The sequence below is a fragment of the Phoxinus phoxinus genome (genome assembly GCF_949152265.1).
Source record: "Phoxinus phoxinus genome assembly, chromosome: 17".
Lineage (NCBI taxonomy): Eukaryota > Metazoa > Chordata > Actinopteri > Cypriniformes > Leuciscidae > Phoxinus > Phoxinus phoxinus.
Window position 1 is genome coordinate 32,818,048 of NC_136892.1, and position 19,698 is coordinate 32,837,745.

At 37.3% G+C, this 19,698-nt stretch overlaps 1 protein-coding gene across 2 annotated transcripts in view; it reads left to right on the forward strand.

Annotated features, from left to right (window-relative positions):
* Positions 1 to 19,698, forward strand: part of ric1 (RIC1 homolog, RAB6A GEF complex partner 1) — a 79,910-nt gene that overhangs the window by 7,090 nt on the left and 53,122 nt on the right. For both annotated transcript variants that reach the window (XR_013794640.1, XM_079586527.1), the window contains exon 2: positions 9,639 to 9,746. Coding sequence is in view for 1 of the 2 variants with exons in the window: in XM_079586527.1 (XP_079442653.1) it covers positions 9,639 to 9,746 (108 nt within the window). In the remaining variant the exon portion in view is untranslated. The remainder of the gene's footprint in view (positions 1 to 9,638; positions 9,747 to 19,698) is intronic.

Sequence of the window (19,698 nt, forward strand, 5' to 3'; positions counted from 1 at the left end):
TAACGTTATTATTACTGAACAATGATTGTTCATCAGCGTTACGCACATGTACAGTCTTCATGGGCTTCGCTCTACTGTAGTTCCCTGTGATGTGAATCAGTAAAGGCTTCGGTCAGATCATCTTTGCTTCTGGATAGATAAAATACATCTTTATTAGTCGTTGTTAAAAGAAACAGCGAAACACATTTAGCAGATCTTCAGATTTAGCAGGATAACTATAAACCATGTAAACAGTGTATATAAATAGCAGGAACAATTGAAAAGATAGACACAATGTAAATGAGAATACATAAATATATCCCAAACAAATAATCAGACAAAAACATATTATATAGACTGCAAAATAAGAAATACAAAGATAGACACAATGTAAATGAGAATACATAAATATATCCCAAACAAATAATCAGACAAAAACATATTATATAGACTGCAAAATAAGAAATACAAAGATAGACACAATGGACATAAACAGTGAGGTAGCGCTAAGTGAACGATATAGGAATGTAGTGTTGGAAGTAGGGCTGTAAACGATTAATCGCGATTAATCGAATCCAAAGTAAAAGTTTGTGTTTACACAATATATGTGTGTGTATTGTGTATAATTATTTTGTATATATAAAAAATACACACACATGCATGTATATATTTGAGAAATATTTGCATTTATATACTGAATATATATTTTTATATGATTTATATTATATATACATAGAACTATTTTATATATAAAACACATTTTTCTTAAATATATACATGCATGTGTGTGTATTTTTTTTTAAATATATATATATATATATATATATATATACAAAATAATTATACACAATACACACACATATATTATGTAAACACAACCTCTTATTTTGGATTCGATTAATCGCGATTAATCGTTTACAGCCCTAGTTGGAAGGAGATATTGGAGATTAAGGATATTGTTATATGTATTATATTCTTAAAATAATATTTTTGCTGCTTGTTGAAATTGCTTAATTAAAATGTGCACAATTGCTATACATTTTGTCCAAACTTAATTTGATTGTGTTCAATCTGCTTAAATATATGTAAAATGTAAGTTTACTTAATCCGTGTTGATTACATGAATGATTTGTGTTGGTTTTACTGAAACTGGCTGGTGCTGATAGTTCCCAGCATGCTTTGCATATGGCTGAATTAAGATAAATGTTGAAATTAAGTGTTATTTTGTGTTTTTGAGGAAATGAGAAAAGAGGAAGACTTGATAATGTAATTAAACCATTTAAATGACAGTGGGTCACCATTGTGTCTGATTCTGCAACTTTGAACTGCTCTGTCTGAAGGAGCATGCGTGTACATCTTAGCATTTAAGATGCTAATAAGTGCTTTTGCTAATAGCTAGCTTGCCTATCAACTCAATTGTGTGACACTAATTAAATGAAATCTTATTGGATGAATGAATATAGGAATTTGAATGCCTGAATCATATTAGGGAGCCTTTTAAAATTCACTTTGAATTTACATGAACAAATTATGTTTATTTAACTTAATTGATTCACGTGGACCTGCTATACACTGTTAAATCGTGTAAATCATCTTTGAAAAAAAAAGTTAAACTATTTTTTTCAGTGTGGTTTGGACACCTGTGAGTTGAATGTTGTATAAACATGTCTTGGCTGTCGTCGATGTTGGAGTAATCCGTGATTGGCTGTGATTACTGAAGGGTTTTGGGGCTCGTGACACTCGTGTCTGTTGAGTTAAACTCATGTCTGATGATTTACTGAGTCAAATATGTTTAAAAATAGATCGTGTTGTGTTCTCTTGTATGTGACAACCAAACACAGACGCGCACAGATGTGAAATATGATGATGATTAGCACGATAGTGTTGCTCTTTTCTTTTTTTGTTCAGTTTCTTCACAACAGAGCAACATGAGGACGGTGCATGACGATCAATGTTTCTGGGACCGACGCACATCTCTTACTGTTTTTGGTTTCACGTTGTTCAAGAACGATAACTACAGTCAAACCCAAATTTATTCAGACTCCTTCAACATTATCACGGTTTATTCGCTATAGTTTAGAAAATGGTAATAAAATATGACAGAACTCAGTTGATATTTGACAGGTTTTGTCCGTCCTTCTGTTAGACTGTCACACACGCGCACACACACACACACACACACACACACACACACACACACACACACACACACACACACACACAGGTTTTGTCCATCCTTCTGTTAGACTGTCACACACACACACACACACACACACAGGTTTTGTCCATCCTTCTGTTAGACTGACACACACACACACACACACACACGCACACACACACACACACAGGTTTTGTCCATCCTTCTGTTAGACTGTCTCACACACACACACACACACACACAGGTTTTGTCCTTCCTTCTGTTAGAGACTGTCACACACACACGCACACACACACACACACACACACACAGGTTTTGTCCATCCTTCTGTTAGACTGTCACACACACACACACAGGTTTTGTCCTTCCTTCTGTTAGACTGACACACACACACACACACACACACGCACACACACACACACACACACAGGTTTTGTCCATCCTTCTGTTAGACTGTCACACACACACACACACACACATACACACACACACAGGTTTTGTCCATCCTTCTGTTAGACTGTCACACACACACACACACACACACACAGGTTTTGTCCTTCCTTCTGTTAGAGACTGTCACACACATGAATTATGTTGAATATCTGTCATCTATTAAATTTTACTACACAATTAGGCTAGATAATACCAGTTTAGCTCAACCAGTGACCAAGCAATGCTTCATTGTGTTCAGTGTGTGTGTAAAAAGAGCATTAGCAGTTACAGACAAAACACTGAAGAAAACACGATCAGCTCAAAGTTTCCCAATCATTTTTGGCCCCAAATTTTTACACGTCACTGGTAGTCACTGTATGAAGAATTTTTGGGTATAATATGTCACAGTTTACTTTATTTTGCTCTCCTCACTTGCATAAATGAACTATAGTGCACACACTAGTAAAATATCATATCTGGTGTCTGCATAATTTTTGGTTTGACTGTATATATGTGTCTGTCTACACCAGCGGACGATATCTCTGTTTATTATTATTATTATAAGCGCTGCAGTTTTGTCGTCTGCCGCTTTAAATGCTCGAGCTCGTTAAAGCAGGGTGGATTCTGATTGGCTGTCAATGTTTTTATTGTTCCACTGCACTAAATGATTATTAATGAAAACTTTCTATTTCTTTTTGGCGTGAACAGGCCTTTTTGGTCACTATTAACACAGTCAATGAAATTTGATAATAAAGATTAAATGTGCATGTTTGTCTGCAAGATGCCCTTTTTGTATTTTTTGCACGAACTGTTGAATATTTCGTCTGTGGTGATGATGATGGAGGTTCAGTTGAATTCATGTTTATTTTCACAATACAAATAGTTTCAAAGCAGCTTTATGGAAAATGCATGTTGCAAATATTACATCAGGATGAAAATGATGCAGAAATGTATTTTCTCTTCACGGTTGAACAAGCATGATCGTATCACAGGACAGGAAATAACGTGTTCTTCGTGCAAGTGTGTTGAATTCAGATCGAGAGTGAATTTAGTACAGCCACCGTCGTGCATTACACTCTCGGTCGGTTATGTAACTGTGCATATGATTTACATGCATGATTTTTGGTGCATTCTCTATAATTTGTCAGAGCTGTTTTTCTTTCTCCATTTTAGTTGGGCTATATTTTATTTATAGCCTGACTAAAAACATTTGCAGCCACTATGAGTGTCATTTAACTTCAGTTTTACAGAGTAACGTGACGTCAGTCTTTGGAGAATGTGAGTAATTTACTATCAGACGTCAGCGGATATTTTGATAAAACACCTGTACTATAGCAACCAGCGATATCTCCATCTTTAAGTTCTTGAATTACTCACATTCTCCAGCTGTCAATCACAGACACTTGTTGTGAATGTTTCTCTCGTGTGGAATCTGAAGCCTGTCTGACCTTTCGTGACCCCTGAACGAAACGCTCATGAGGAAAGACCTTCACACACACACATGCCGAAAGTAAATGCACATTCTGTGACGTTAGTGTTTACACGCATGAATGTGTGTGTGTGTGTGTTGAGGTTTACAGCTCCCTGTTGGCAGAATGAAACCAGCACTTTGCTTCCATTTTTGGGTGTTTTTCTCTGTGGCCGAGCGCTGTTCTCTCCCGCACATCCGTCTCTCAGTTCTCCTGATGGGTTTCCCAGCTGCTCCTCATTTCTCTGGGAGAATCTCATGCGTTTCTGTTGATCTGCTGAAAAAAAGACATTAAGGCACACGATGAACGACATTAAACTTTTATTTTTCCTCTGTTAGATGATTCAGAGTCATGTTTGAGCATCTTATGACACAAATATTCTTAACTTTATTTAAGTTTGGCATACTTTAATATACATGCAGTGAACATTACACTAAAATGACTTGAATATATCTAAAATGACTTTAATATAATCTTTAAAGGGTTAATTCACCCAAAAATCATGAATTATTCGCCCTCATGTCGTTCCAAACCCATAAGACCTTCGTTCATCTTTCTGACCCCACATAGACAGTAGGGGTGGTTAATCTGTCTGATTTCCCGATTCGATTACGATTATTGAAGTCCCGATTCGATTACAGTCGATTTTCGATTATTAACGATTCTCGATTCTCGATTATTGATTTTCCATTTCACAACAGTAAATTCACTACAGTAAAAATCACAACAATAACAAATTATAACAAACTTCAACATATTCTGAATCTCTATTAACATAAAATACGGATGTCCACGCATCACATGTTACAGCTATCCTACCCGCTTTCTTCAGTGATTCCATGACTTCAGTTTTGGTCTTGTTGTAGAGTGTGGGGATCGCTGTGTCTGTAAAATATCTCCGAGATGGGACGTCCCTGGTTCTCAACGACTGGATGCAAATCCTTGGCAATAAAAGTTGCGATTGATTGTGTAATGCGCTTTGCCCTTTCCGAGCCGGGTGGAAGCTTTGACAATATTGTTTCCACGCTTCAGAGTTCCGTCTTTTGCGTTCCGTCAATATTTCGTTATTATCGATTTTCAAAAAAAAAACAAATATTTTTTTTTTTTTTTTTTTTTTTGAAAATCGATTTTTGGCTTTTGTGAATCGATTCAGAATCGTCCACGTCCGCATCGCGATGCATCTAAGAATCGATTTTTTTCCCCACCCCAAATAGACAGTAACGTCATTGTGACTTTCAAGGCCCAGAAAGGTAGTAAAGACATCGTTAAAATAGTCCATGTGACTCCAGTGGCTCAACCTTAATGTTATGAAGCAACGAGAATACTTTTTGTGCGTAAAAACTAGGGGTGGGAATCTTTTACCATCTCACGATTCAATTCGATTCCGATTCTTGAGGCCACGATTCGATTCTAAATCGATTTTCGATTCAAAAAGATTTTCGATTCAAAACGATTCGATTTTATCCATAATGATTTCTAATCGGGTTTCTGATCATGATCTACTCTCATCTGCTTTGCTATACAGAATGACAAACGGAGACATTAAAGTGTCTTTCACATTTATTAAAGCTACACTGTGTGATTTTTACCCCCATCTAGCGGTGAAAAGGTATATGACCATCCAGTGAATATTAGTTTCTGTTCCTCTCAATTCCGATTTCATTTTAACTCCTACGGTGCCCAATGTAGTCCAATATTAACATGGCTTCCAGTTCGACCTCGTCCATGAGTATTCCTTCAAGTGATGAGGTTATTTTAGAAAACTATTATAATTTGCAGTAATTTAATTTGTCAGTTAACATATAGGTTATGACATCTAAGTAAAACGAATAATTGCGGAGACGCGAAAGGCGAAGCTTGATTTAACGGGTATGTCCCTCTTTGGCTAATGTACTTTCAAGATGGAGGGGCAACATGGCGACCGACATCCGAACCCCTCACCCGTATGTATTTTCAATGGCATATTATACACTCACGAGAATACTTTATTACTTGAACGAAGTAAATATACATTAATGAGCACATATATTTTTGAAAGAACTAAGTGTTTTTAGCTAAGAATAAACTAAAAAAGTTACACAGTGTAGCTTTAAGTTCAATTCTCAGGGAAGTGCCTTTTATCAAAAACATTGTCTAGTTCTCAATTGCCACTCATTAGTAGCTAGCTATACAATAATTTGGAACAAAAAAAAGTGCTTCTTCATAATACAAAATGGTTGAAAATAGATGCATTTCCCAGGAAAGTTGCAGTTTACCACAAATATCATGTAGAACACAACCGGTGAAGACAAACAAACATCTATATTTCTCAGTCAGACTCAGTAACTTAAAGAATAACAAGTTATGAAAATAAAGTGCTTCTTTCAAAATGAATAATAGTCCTACCCCTAAGCTACCTGGCGATGAAGCAGCGATAGGCCGAGTTTTTTTTTTTTTTTTTTCGGAACTAATGTTCTTGTAGGAACGAAAGATCTCCCTCTCATCCATATTTACTTCCTCTTTGTTTTAGTGATTTGCCGCTCACGTTCAAAAACCGGCTGCGTGGTGACGCCCCGTATAGGCTAGTTACAAAAATGGAGGCGAACAGCCAGCTGATTTTATTTATTTATTAAATCGATTCTTGGACATTTCAGATCGATTCTGAATCGTTGCAAATGAGAATCTAGATTCTTCTGTGAATCGATATTTTGGCACACCCCTAGTAAAAACCCCTCAAACATAAGGACTTTATTCAACAATGTCTTCTCTTCCACGTCACTCTCCTCCGCTGTTGACGTAGTGTTAACAGTGCAGCACTTCCTGGTTCTACATCAGAACGCCGGCTCTCTATTGGCTGACGCTGGTCATGTGAGCAGCACGTCACATGCGCGTGATGCTGATGCAGCCAATAGTGAGCCGGCGTTCTGATGTAGAACCAGGAAGCGCTGCACTGGACGTAGTGTGCGTGACGTCACCTGTAGCGTTTCTGAAGAGCGTTTTTGAAGCCCAAAGTGGGCGGAGCCGGCTGCCGCCATTTTGGCCACGCGTCACTCGCGGATAACCGAAAATATGCAGAGGCGGATTAGCTGAGGTGACGCTGACAAACGGCTAGTAGTGACATCAGCGGCAATCCACCTGTCAATCAATTGGCCACGGCCTTAATTATGCAGGACTTTAAGGCTTAATATAATTAAAATGGATGAGTTATAAAAAAAATAATCCTCCTCACAGTCGTCATGAAGGGCAAAATTAGCTATAGACCAAAACCACTTTTTGCACCAGACTGTAAACATGTTTATTCTGCTGTAAAGTTGGTCATTTTAAGTTTTGAAGTTGTATCTGCCATTTGTACACCAGTACAGCTATACTGTACAAGTACATTTTGTAGCAAAGCTCATTGAGTCAACATTAAAAAGTCAACAAACGAACTAACAAAGCTACAAACAATAAATTGACTTTGAGAAGGTACAGTATAAACGAAGAACAGTAAACCTACAACAAACAAACAAACACAATAAAGATCGGGATTAAAGATCTTGGATTGGATTTCATCAATAATATCTTCATTTGTGATCCGAAGATGAACGAAGGTCTTATGCGTTTGGAACGACGCGAGGGTCGGTAATTAATGACAGAAACTTCATTTTAGCGTGAACTATCTCTTTACTATATCATCTGGCTGAATGTGAGTTGTGTAGTATCTTAATTCTGCATGTCGTGTTGCGATCACATCCTCTAGTGTGCTAGTGTTTTAGGAAGTTACTGGGCAGTGTCCGATTGTATTTAGTCCATTTTATACTCCGTGCATCTGATCAGTTAAAGCAGGAGCACACTGTCCTCAACACGGTCAAGTCACCTTTATTTATATAGCGCTTTTTATATCAACAAAACAGTGTTTCAAAGCCGCTTTGGAGAGATAACAGGAAAATAATGCAACAACGTTTGTTTCCAAGGAAAATAGTGTCATGTCCAGCTTAAGTAAGTTCAGTGATGTTTAATTTTGGTTGTAAAAAAGTTATTTAGTTAATTTATATATATATATATATTAGGGCTGCATAACAATTAATCGCAACTATTTGTTTGCAGAATAAAAGTTTTTGTTTACATCATATATGTGTGTGTACTGTGTATAATAATTATGTATATATAAATACACGAACATGCATGTATAATTTTAAGAAAAAAATATTTATATATTAAATATTTATAATTATATATAATATAAATGATATTTAAATATAAAAATGTATATGAGCACTGTGCCACTGTTCGTCCGACTGTTTGCACTGTATTTTATTTAATTTTCTAAACTGTTTTAATTATTCTTATTTCTTTTGATTATTTTAATTTCTTCTATGTAAAGCACTTTGAATTACCACTGTGTATGAAATGTGCTATATAAATAAACTTGCCTTGCCTTGCCTATAAACATGTAAATATTTTTTAAATGTATACGTGCGTGTGTGTATTTATAAATAATTATTTTACACAGTATATATGATGTAAACAAAAACTTTTATTCTGCAAACGATTAGTTGCGATTAATCGTTATGCAGCCCTAATATATATATATTAGGGCTGTCAATCGATTAAAAAATTTAATCGCGATTAATCGCACATTTTTTATTTGTTCTAAATGTACCTTAAATTAATACTTTTCAAGTTTGCGGACAAGTGTATGCTGCGTTCGTTCACACCAAACGCGAATAGAGTGTCTGGCGCGAGTGATTTCAATGTGAAGACGCGTTAACGCGCGTCTGGAGGTCCTGAATGAGGCGTTTAGTCCGGCGCGGTAGATGCGAATTCGCCTTATTCGCTCGTCCAGTTTTCATACTATCATAATTTTCCCAGATAGTGTATAGATTTTTAGGTATTCTATTATCTCAAACAGCCTGGAAAATAGTGCGTTTAGCTGACGTAAATGGGAAAAAAATCTCTGCACAAAAATCCTGATAATCAAGCCGTCATCTGATGAAATCAGATACACATAAGATAAAGACATCTGTGCTGTGATTTCGGCTATACTTGCATGTAAAATTAATGAAGCAACATAATATCTGTGTTTAACTGAATTAAAGCGCTGCTCCTCTAGAGAGAGAGAGAGAGAGAGAGAGAGAGGGAGAGGTGCGCGCGTGCTGGGAGCACCGGCGATTCTCAGAAACTAAATAAGGTTTGGGCGCTTTTTTAGGCACCTTTAGCGAGAAAAAAAATCGCTAAAGGTGTCTGCAATGTCGCTAAGTTGGCAACACTGTGTATCTCCATTTCTCCAACTAGGGGTTGGGCCACGGGTCAAACAGAAAGTAAGCGCTGCGTTAATCGCGCATTAAAAAAATTAGTGCCGTTAATATGATTTTGCGTTAACGCGTAATTAACGCGTTAACTTTGACAGCCCTAATATATATATATATATATATATATATATATATATATATATATAGTGAGCACTCTGGAGAAAACAGTGATATCATTGTCTAGCTCAGTTCAGTTCTCATATAATGCTGTCAATGCTGGCAGATCAATAATATTGTTGAATATTAAATGAAATGTCCTACATAATTAAACCACACAGACTCAAATTAATTCACATGTCTAATTCTGTCTCTGTGTGTGTGTGTCTGTAGCCCAGCGTGCTGATCGTCAGTTATATCGAGTCTGGGAAAGCGGCCGCACAGTTCGGCGTCTATCAGCAGGTGGAGTGGAAACCCGACGACTCCATGATCGCGGTGGCGGTGAGTAAAACACTGTCTCTCGTGTGTGTGTGTGCGCTTTATGATGAGTTTTCTATGGTGTTCTCCGAGCCGTTTGCTGCAGATCGTCTCCAGAAGGTTATTTCTGGCTCTGAATGTGTGTGTCTGTACATGAACACAACACAACCTGAGACCAAAACACACTCGACACATGCATGTGATTCTGAAACGTGTCTAATCAAGCTGATTAAAGCATACAGGGCCGCTCGTGTGGTGCATTAGCTGAGTGTTCGTGTCTAAGTGTGTGTGTGTGTTCATGAACGAGTGTGTTTTTGACTCGTCGTGACGTTGGAGTTTGATTGCATGTCAGAAACACAAAATGCATGATCAGAAAGACCCACACAGGGCCAAAGCAGATCAACAAGGAAGTATGGCTGTAAACGATTAATCGTGATTAATCGCATTCAAGCTAAAAGTTTGTGTTTACATAATATATGTGTGTGTGTAATGTGTGTAATTTAGGGCTGTCAAACGATTACAATATTTAATCGCATTAATTTCATAGTTAACTCGCGATTAATCGCACATTTTTATCTATTCTAAATGTCTATTGATTTCTTTTTGTCCCATTATTTTTTTCTCATTTTAATGCTCTTATCAACATGGAAAAGTGGATCGGTTGCTTTGTGCAAATGTTTTTTATTGAAAACAACATATACTGTGTTCAATTTCACACTAACATTCTCACTTGGAGCAAATAATCTCTCACACACTGTAACACTGTCCATCAATAAAAGGGTGAAAGAAATACTGACGAGGTGACGTTACTGATATTGACGAGTGGGCGTAGAAACGCATCAGCGGTGTGTGTGTGTGCTTGCCCATCAAGTGGTGTTTAGACTGGAAGTGCTGCGATGATAGCTCAGTTCACAACGACACAACACACAGATCACGTTGGTCTTGTCAATGGAACCATTTGGCAACTTTTTAAAAGGAAACTTTCCTTCAGAATCTTATTGGGATCCATTTCGTCGTCTCGCGCTCATCATTCATCCACTCAAAGCGTAACAATAAAGGGGGTCGCACACCGGACGAGAACACAACTCTATGAGTGTACACACACCGGCGGCGCCATTCTGCGTTTTTATTGCTGGCCATAAACTGAGAAAGTGTGCGTCCAATGTGCGATACGAGTTGTGCTAGACACGGCTCGCCGCTGCGCTTCTCGTCCACTCTTTGGCCGGTTCACAAGCCAAACAAGTGTGTGCGGCGTGCTGTTGTTTTGTGTCTCGTCTAGCTAGATCCGCTGTGGTGCTGTAGTTTTAATAACGTTACTAGTTGTTGCAAAAGTATGTGGAAAAAAAATACAAAGTTTGCTAGTCGGGTTAAAATGGGTTTGCGTTAACGCGTTTAATAACGTGTTTAACGGACAGCCCTAGTATAATTATTTTGTATATATAAATACACACACATGCATGTAGGCCTGTCACGATAACAAATTTTGCTGGACGATAAATTGTCCAAGAAATTATCGCGATAAACGATAATATTGTCGATCTGAGACCATTTTCATCTATGTGCAGGTGCATGTGCATGTTTACTGTGTTACCGGCAGTGTTGTGCCAGTTCATAAAGAACTAGCTCAAAGTTCAGTTCACACAGATGATAAACTAGTTCATGTTCATAGTTCTTCTTGAACTAGTTTACGTTCATTTGTTAAATTCTTTTAACAAAGATGTAGGCTATTATTAATAATAATGTTATTTCAACACAATATCTCGTTATTTCGAAATAATATGTGTGCGTGCATCTGTAAATCCGGTGACGCGTGTATTGATTTTTATTAATAAACAAGTGTTTTCTCTAAAAGTGTCGACTCGGCTGCAAAGATGAAGTTGACGATCGCCATCTCTGTGTGAACGCGCTTATAGAGAGAAATGAACATAAGCCTAATAATGGATTAAATAATCAGAGAGTAGCCTTTTTCTTTTTTCGTTTTGAATTATTTCGTTTAAAGACAATTCAAGCTTTGTGTATTTGTCATGTCTGTGTGAGGCATACACTGAGTTTCGTTAAGTTAGGATGTGCTCTAGTTCACGTGCAATAGCGCGCGGGCGCCTCCGTTATATTTGTTTCGTCGGCCTATTCATTAAATACAGGCAATTGGTTGATGAAAAATTGATTAAAATTAAGATACAATTTATACAAAACGAAATTCACTTTAAAGAAAGGCTTTCTAACAACTTCAACTTCAACGGTCAAAATCATGTCTGACCCGCTCCATGTCTCATATTGCGCATCCTATCTTACTCGGTCGTGCTGTTCACTTTTCATAAATCAACATAAATGGAAAAATAAAATAACATTATAATATTTTAACAAATATGAAACGCGCTTTTTTTTATGGCTACAACAGTATAGTAGGCCTACATAGCCTCTATTTGTACAAATTTCTGCACATTATTAATTCTGAATTTTAAACACACAAGTTGAAAGGCATTTGTTCAAATCAAGTTCACGGATAATTGTGCGTGCATTTATTAGCCTAATCATTATGATAGGCTACTAAAATCCTAACAAATAGGCTATGCTATGTACAAAAAATCAGATGAGTTCTCTCGAAAAATCTCGTTCACGTTCATTGTATGAAAAGTGATTCGTTCAGTTCAGCGTTCGGCGAAAATATGAACGTCGTTCATTGAATGCGTTCATGCACAACACTGGGTTTTAGTCGATACTGTTTTACAACAAATGCGACATACCGACTCGCTCAGGTTAAGTGGTTCACCACGGTCATTCGGTTTAAATCCGAAGTGCTCCCAGTGCCACACTGCAGCTGTCGCGTTTGGCTTTGAACCCGTCTCGTCTTTTCGCTCTTCTCGGCAGTCGCCTCAAGCACTCCCGCCTCCCCACACAAAGTCCATGTGACTGACAAGCGCCGCCTCCCCACACAAAAGACAATGCAACTGACAAGAGGGTTCACTTCTCCTACGCTAAGGAAACGAGAGTTGTCATTCAGTCGCGGATAACAAACAAGTATGCAAATTAAATTATCGCGGCTAGAAAAATTATCGAGGTCATTTTTTTTATCGTGCGATTAATCGATTTATCGACTATCGCGACAGGCCTACATGCATGTATATATTTGAGAAATATTTGCATTTATATACTGCTTATATATTTTTATATAATTTATATTATATATAAATAGAACTGTTTTATATATAAATAACAATTTTTTCTTAAATGTATACATGCATGTGTGTGTATTTATATATACAAAATAATTATACACAGTACAAACACATATTATGTTACAAAAACTTTTATTTTGGATGTGATTAATCGGGATTAATCGTTTACAGATCTACAAGTCAGTCAGAAACACTTCATGGTACGCTATACAGAAGCCGTGTTGAGGTGAACCGTCTGTGTGTAGCGAGAGCTTAGACGTGTTCAGACTGGTAGCTACTCCTGTTTATGGACGTATTGCTTAGTTTGCAAAATAGCGGTGTTTTATGTGGAGTTAAATCATTTTGAATGCAAAATTTTAGTTTTGTGACCCTAAATCAACAAGTTTATTTGACAAAATCTGTAGTTGTGCACGTCTCTAGTCTTGTATATGGCGATTGATTGATTTGATGCTGACGTCAGCGTGTTTCTTCAACCACAAATGTATCCGAATGTCTCGTCTCTACATTGACAGTTCCTCCAGCGTCGAGTTAAACTCGTTAATCTCTCCACAAACAACCATAGCGAGCCGCCCACGCTGGCAGTATTTTGGATGAAGGCTGATCCAAAAGTTAGACGCCATAATTATTCCAGTCGCACATCACGTCCTCCACAGAGGAGACGATTGTTTAAATGTTAATGTGAGTTTTTGTGCAGTCGAGCGTCCATCACTTGTGGAGGGACGGCGTACAGTGAACAAAACAAACGGTTCGCTTTTGTTAAGCTGCATAATTGCTGTCATTCTGCTCTATTAATGCAGACAGACCGAGAGATGAGGAGAGACGGCTCGACGCTTGTCTCTTTAAATGTCACACAAAAGACTGAGTCTGTCAGTCACATTCATTGCGGTTCCCTCTGTTGATAATACAATACAGTTATTCCTTCCAATGATCATCACATCATCCACTAAAGTCTACAAGCCTTCTCTCAAACTGGGTTTTTAAAGGAGTAGTTCACTTCAGAATTAAAATATCCTGATTACTCGCCCATACATCATCCAATATGTTCATGTTTTTCTTTCTTCATTTGAAAAGAAATGAAGGTTTTAGAGGAAAACATTCCAGGATGTTCTCCATATAGTGACTTTAATGGGATCTAACGGGTCGAAGGTCCAGATGTGAGTTTCAGAGCAGCTTCAAAGTCTCGACACGATCCAGCCGAGGAATAAGAGTCTTATCTAGACAAACCATCCGCCATTTTATTCATAAAAATAAACTTTTATATACTTTTAACCACAGATGCTGGACTTGCACTCGCTGTGATGCGCCACACATTACGTAATCACATTGAAAGGTCAAGCGTAATGTAGGCAGAAGAACAGACCCAGTGTTTACAAAGCCAAAGTTTCCTACCCTACATTTGTAAACCGGAACACGCGTGACCTTTCAACGTGATTACGTAATGCGTGGACGTGCAAAACCAGCATTTGTGGTTAAAAAGTATCAAAATATTTTTTTTTTTGTTATAAAATGGTGGATGGAAGAGTCTAGATAAGACTCTTATTCCTCGGCTGGGATCGTGTCGAGACTCTGAAACTCACATTTGGACCCCATTGAAGTCACTATGGAGAAACATCCTGGAGTGAGTTCCTAAAACCTTCATTTCTTTTCCGCTGAAGAAAGAGAGACATGAACATCTCGGATGACGTGGGGGCGAGTAAATAATCAGGAGATTTGAATTCTGAAGTGAACTGGTCCTTTAAGGAGGTGTTTATTGAATGATGTCTGCTCTGTTTTTAAATGTGCACACTCATGTAAGATATATGTTTTTAGCAGTTTTTTCAGCATCTTGCGCCATGAGCACCGCGTTTAAAGAAGCTGTGTCTTTACTCTTTAGTTTGTGTCCTGAGTAGAGCTGCATTATTAATCGTTAAAAGATCGAGATCTTGATTCAAACACCAAAAGATCTCATTCGTCAATGACATTGATTCTACTGTGTGCGTTTGCACTGCCGCCGAGCCAGAGAAAGCATTATCATATTTAAATATTATAATGTAATTAAAACATGTATAATTATATATAGATATTAAACAAGCTTTTCAACCACACAGCATCGTTATTTGTGTGATAAAATATTCAAATTATCACAGAAGTACTGAGATAAAAGTTTATAGTTCAGATATAAACGCTGATCAAAATGGACAATCAGCTTTTAAAAGTAACTTGATGCTTCAAATAAAGATTGTATCATCGTTACACCAGTAGGTGACTGTTAAAAACTGTATGCATTGAATCATTAATTCAAGAGATTCGTTAAAAAACGATTTTTTTTTATTTTAAATAATCATTCAAATTAATTAAACTTTTTTTAAATTGTCTGCAGCAATTAACATTTTGTCAGAACCTCTTGGACACATTTTTTTTTTGTTTAGTTGTCTAATCAGAATCGTGATCTCTATTTGAAACAAAAATGTATTCAGAATCGTGCAGCTCTAGTCCTGACTGAGACATATGCATTTTTGTCCCCCATAACCGTCGGTGTGTGTCCTCATGGGTCTGGTTCTGTCGGGTCGCATCAGAAGTGTCACGTGTGTGTGTGTGTGTAGACACCAGAGCTGTGTGTTTCCACTGCCTGACGTCACAGCGGTGCAGAATTACAGCTCAACCTCAGGCTTCATTTCACCCGTTTATTCCCAGTCTGAATAAACATTCACTGTTGAGTGTTGAAAGCGATGGCTTTGGGTCATCGGCATTACCCGACGCAGGACATGACGCTCATTTTCCTCATCCAGTTTAAACTGATAGCGTTTGACTCTCCGTCCATTCTGCCGGCTCATTTACATGAGGCACAGATTATGACACTGACATGGATATCATGGTTTATCTCCGGTCACTTCAAAATGTCACACATCCCTTTCAATAAATCAGTCTCAATACAGCTTAATCAGACTAGACATTTTAATTATTGTGCATTAATATTGTACGATAATAGTGGTGCACTGCTCATAAATACAGTTTAAAAGACATTTTTAATCTTCAACCTCTGACTTGTTGCATGTGTTTGCTGTTTATGGGTTTAACACTGATTTTGTTATTCAGTGGAAGTGCTTTATTTCTGTCAGGAGGACAGCGTCTCTCTTTTACTGTTTACTGTAACTGAGAGCCCAGAGGATCATGGGATATCTGGGTTTACCAATTGATTCTGAGAACCTGTTTTTCTCTTTCTTTTCAAGAACATGTTCCAGATCACAGATCACCTATCACCCAATGTCAAAACATAAAAGGAAGAAATTGCATAAAGAAATGCTCATTTCCTGTTTAATCACATTTTCATAAAGAATCCTCTTCACTGCACCTAAAATCAAGCCAATCATTGATTTATATTCTATTTATTACAACAATTAATATTTTTCATTATTATTATAAACTATTTAGACAGATAACACGAAAATAATGCAACATTAATTATTTTCTTCTGGAAACAAACTGTAAGTAAGTTCAGTGATGTTTAATCTTGGTTGTAAAAATGTAATTTAGTTCATTTATATATATATATATATATAGCCGCTCTGGAGAAAATGGTGATGTCATCGTCCAGCTCAGTTCAGTTCTCATATTAACCCGTATTATAATACGGGTTAAAGGTACAATATGCAATATTTTCTGCCGCTAGAGGCGCTACATTCGAAACAACAACAGCGGCGTAGCTTGATGACGATGTAAAGGAGCGTGGAATGATGGGAACTGTCGTTTTTAACTCCTCTGAGGATGAAAGTCAGACGCGAATTGAAAACTCATGTTCATGGATGAGGAAAAGTTCTATTTATATAAATGTTGCGTTTAATGACATGCTTTTATTTCATTAAAATGAATTAACCGCAAGAAAACTAAGGTTTAATACTAAATTGGTTATCATAGATGTTACTGTATTTGTCGAACTCATTGTTGTGATAACGTTGCGCAGTTTTACGTGTTCTAAACCATTGTTGTAAAAGTGCATTCGAACACACACATCATTTGCCAAAAGACGGATTAATCTTGATGTATAACACATGCTATATTTATTTACATGGCCATAAACACCAGACGTGATAAACAATGTCGATAAACTAAACACAAACCTAAAGCAATAATACTTTCCTTACATAAACATAATTACCGAATGCTACACTTGGAATATATAAAATTGACCCGTACGTTTATGGGACTTGTGTTTGTCGACAGAACCGGCTGTAATCGGTAAAGAATAATTGTGTTCATAACGACTGCACGACACAAGCTAACGTTTGTTGCTTGATATACGCTACAACTACAACTTCCGCATTTGTCCAGGACTCCGCGCAGTGCGAGTGGATCCGAGGCTAACGCGGATATGACGCTTGACTGGTGACTCCAGCTCACCCGCTCACACACCCGCTTCCTCGGTTAAAATCACAATTTTCTCATGATTTAAAAATAGTTGGAAACATTCGGGATATTGTAAGTAATCAACTTAACAAAATGTATAACACTGGCCTTCCGATTTTGGGATAGTTTAATGCAAAAATATGACATATTGTACCTTTAATTGTCATATATATATATATATATATATGAGCTGCATGATTCTGGATAAATTGACAATTTATTTTTATTTTTTTAAATAGAGATCAGATCACTATTATTATTTAAATAGAGATCACTATTCTCCCACAAAATACTAAACCGCATTTACTCAAAGTTCTGACAAAATGTTAATTGCTGCAGTGTATTTAAAAAATAATACATTTGAATTGATTTTGTTTTAATTCGGTTGAATGAATGATTCAATGACTCACTAATAAAGACTTCACTTTTTTAAGTTATATTAAACTGAAAACAAAACATTGTTCACTAACTGTCTAAATATGTTTACCATAGTTCTTTTCTGTATATAATAAAGAGTAGATATACTATATATAATCGCATCTTCTGAAGATATATAAACATTTGAACCGCTTAAAAAAATAAAATAAAAAATCTTTACATTTGTATCATTAGATATTTGAGTAAGTTGAAATGAATGACATTCTCCTCTGAATCAGTGTGAAGTTGCAGAGATTAAATAGTACAAGACCCCAGATCTACTCTGCTGCTTCACACACACACACACACACACACACACACACACACACACACACACACACACACACACAACCCTCCAGACGACACACTTTTGTGCTGTAATCTCTCAATGGCGTCTCTTTGAGCAGAACCAGTGCCGAGATAACAGCGGGTCGGTTTTGGATGTTTAGTCTGGAGAACAGATCTCTCTGAAACACCAGACGCCTCCGTACAGCCTGTGAGCTTTCCACGCGCTCATCACTGCGGATAATCGATGGAGCATCATGGGTAATATTGGCATCGCTGTTTCCAAAACATTCCCAGGAGTTCAGTGATTGGCTGGAGCCTCGGTGAACTTCAGTCGTGTCCCAGAAACAGACCTGTGTGGGCTGACAGTGATAAAACCTTCATGAATATTTCCCACAAATATTTCCCACAATCCTGCAGAGATGAAGCTGAACATAATCACCACTGTTCGTCTTCTAGTTCTAGTGTATCTGTATCCGGGCTGATTCTGGACTCAGTAACTTCACAGCGTAATTGACCCTTCGCAGGGGGTTTGATTGACAGGCGATCTGACCAATCATAATCTGCCATTTTTGTCCGACAAAGCAGTCAGGAGAGTTATTAGAGTAACGTTGGAGGATTTGAACTTGAAAAACGGTCTTCCCGCGGTTAAAACAACATTCCTTCTGATGTTCATTCATGTTTATTTGATGCTATAAATGAACTAGACGGAAGAGATGATGGTTCACGAGCGGCTTTAACTGAGGCGACACAGCGATCTGTCACACACATTAAAGAGCCACAAAACACAATTTATTGTTTACATTTCTTTAAAAACATGACCAAATTTTAAAGTTGAGACTTTCATATCAAAAGTAAGCTGTAAGTAAGTAAGCGATGTATTTTTCACTGTGAGAACATGGTGTGTGTGTGAGAGAGGCGTGGCTTGTCGGACAAGGGGGCGGGTCTTTGCGAACGGTCAATTGGATCTGATGAGTTTTGTTCTGGTGTGTGTGCCGAACATTGATGCGCTCCGTCCCGTCGGTTCGATCTGAGGTTTGGGTTAGTTCCTCCAGGGGAATGAGTTGCTCTTACGCTTCACATCAAACCCGTTTCTATGGTGTTCTCCGAGCCGTTTGCTGCAGATCGTCCCCGGAAGGTTATTTCTGGCTCTGAATGTGTGTGTCTGTACATGAACACAACACAACCTGAGACCAAAACACACTCGACACATGCATGTGATTCTGAAACGTGTCTAATCGAGCTGATTAAAGCATACGTGTGTGTGTGTGTGTAGGAACGAGTGTGTTTTTGACTCGTCGGTGAGATTGGAGTTTGATTGCATGTCAGAAACACAAAATGCACGGCTATAAACTGCATGTAGGGCTGCACGATATATAATTATTGATTATTCCCTTGAAATTGTACCGGTAATTGCGATTTTATTAATTACAATTATCACAATATACATTAAATTATGTTTTTGAATAGCTTTATGCCATTGTTTGAAGCATCTGCATGTCATATAGTTATATCAAGCTGAAAACACTCTTCCTGAAAAACTATTTTATTGCTTTTCTAAGCCTCAAAATGTAAAATATAATTATTATTTTTTTATTTAAAGAAACCAAACCAAAGTAAAAATATGCATGGTATTATAATGTTATACTAACATTAAAACAATGTAAAAAACAAAACAAAAAACCCTTAAGATAAGCTGCAGAAAGAAAGAAAAA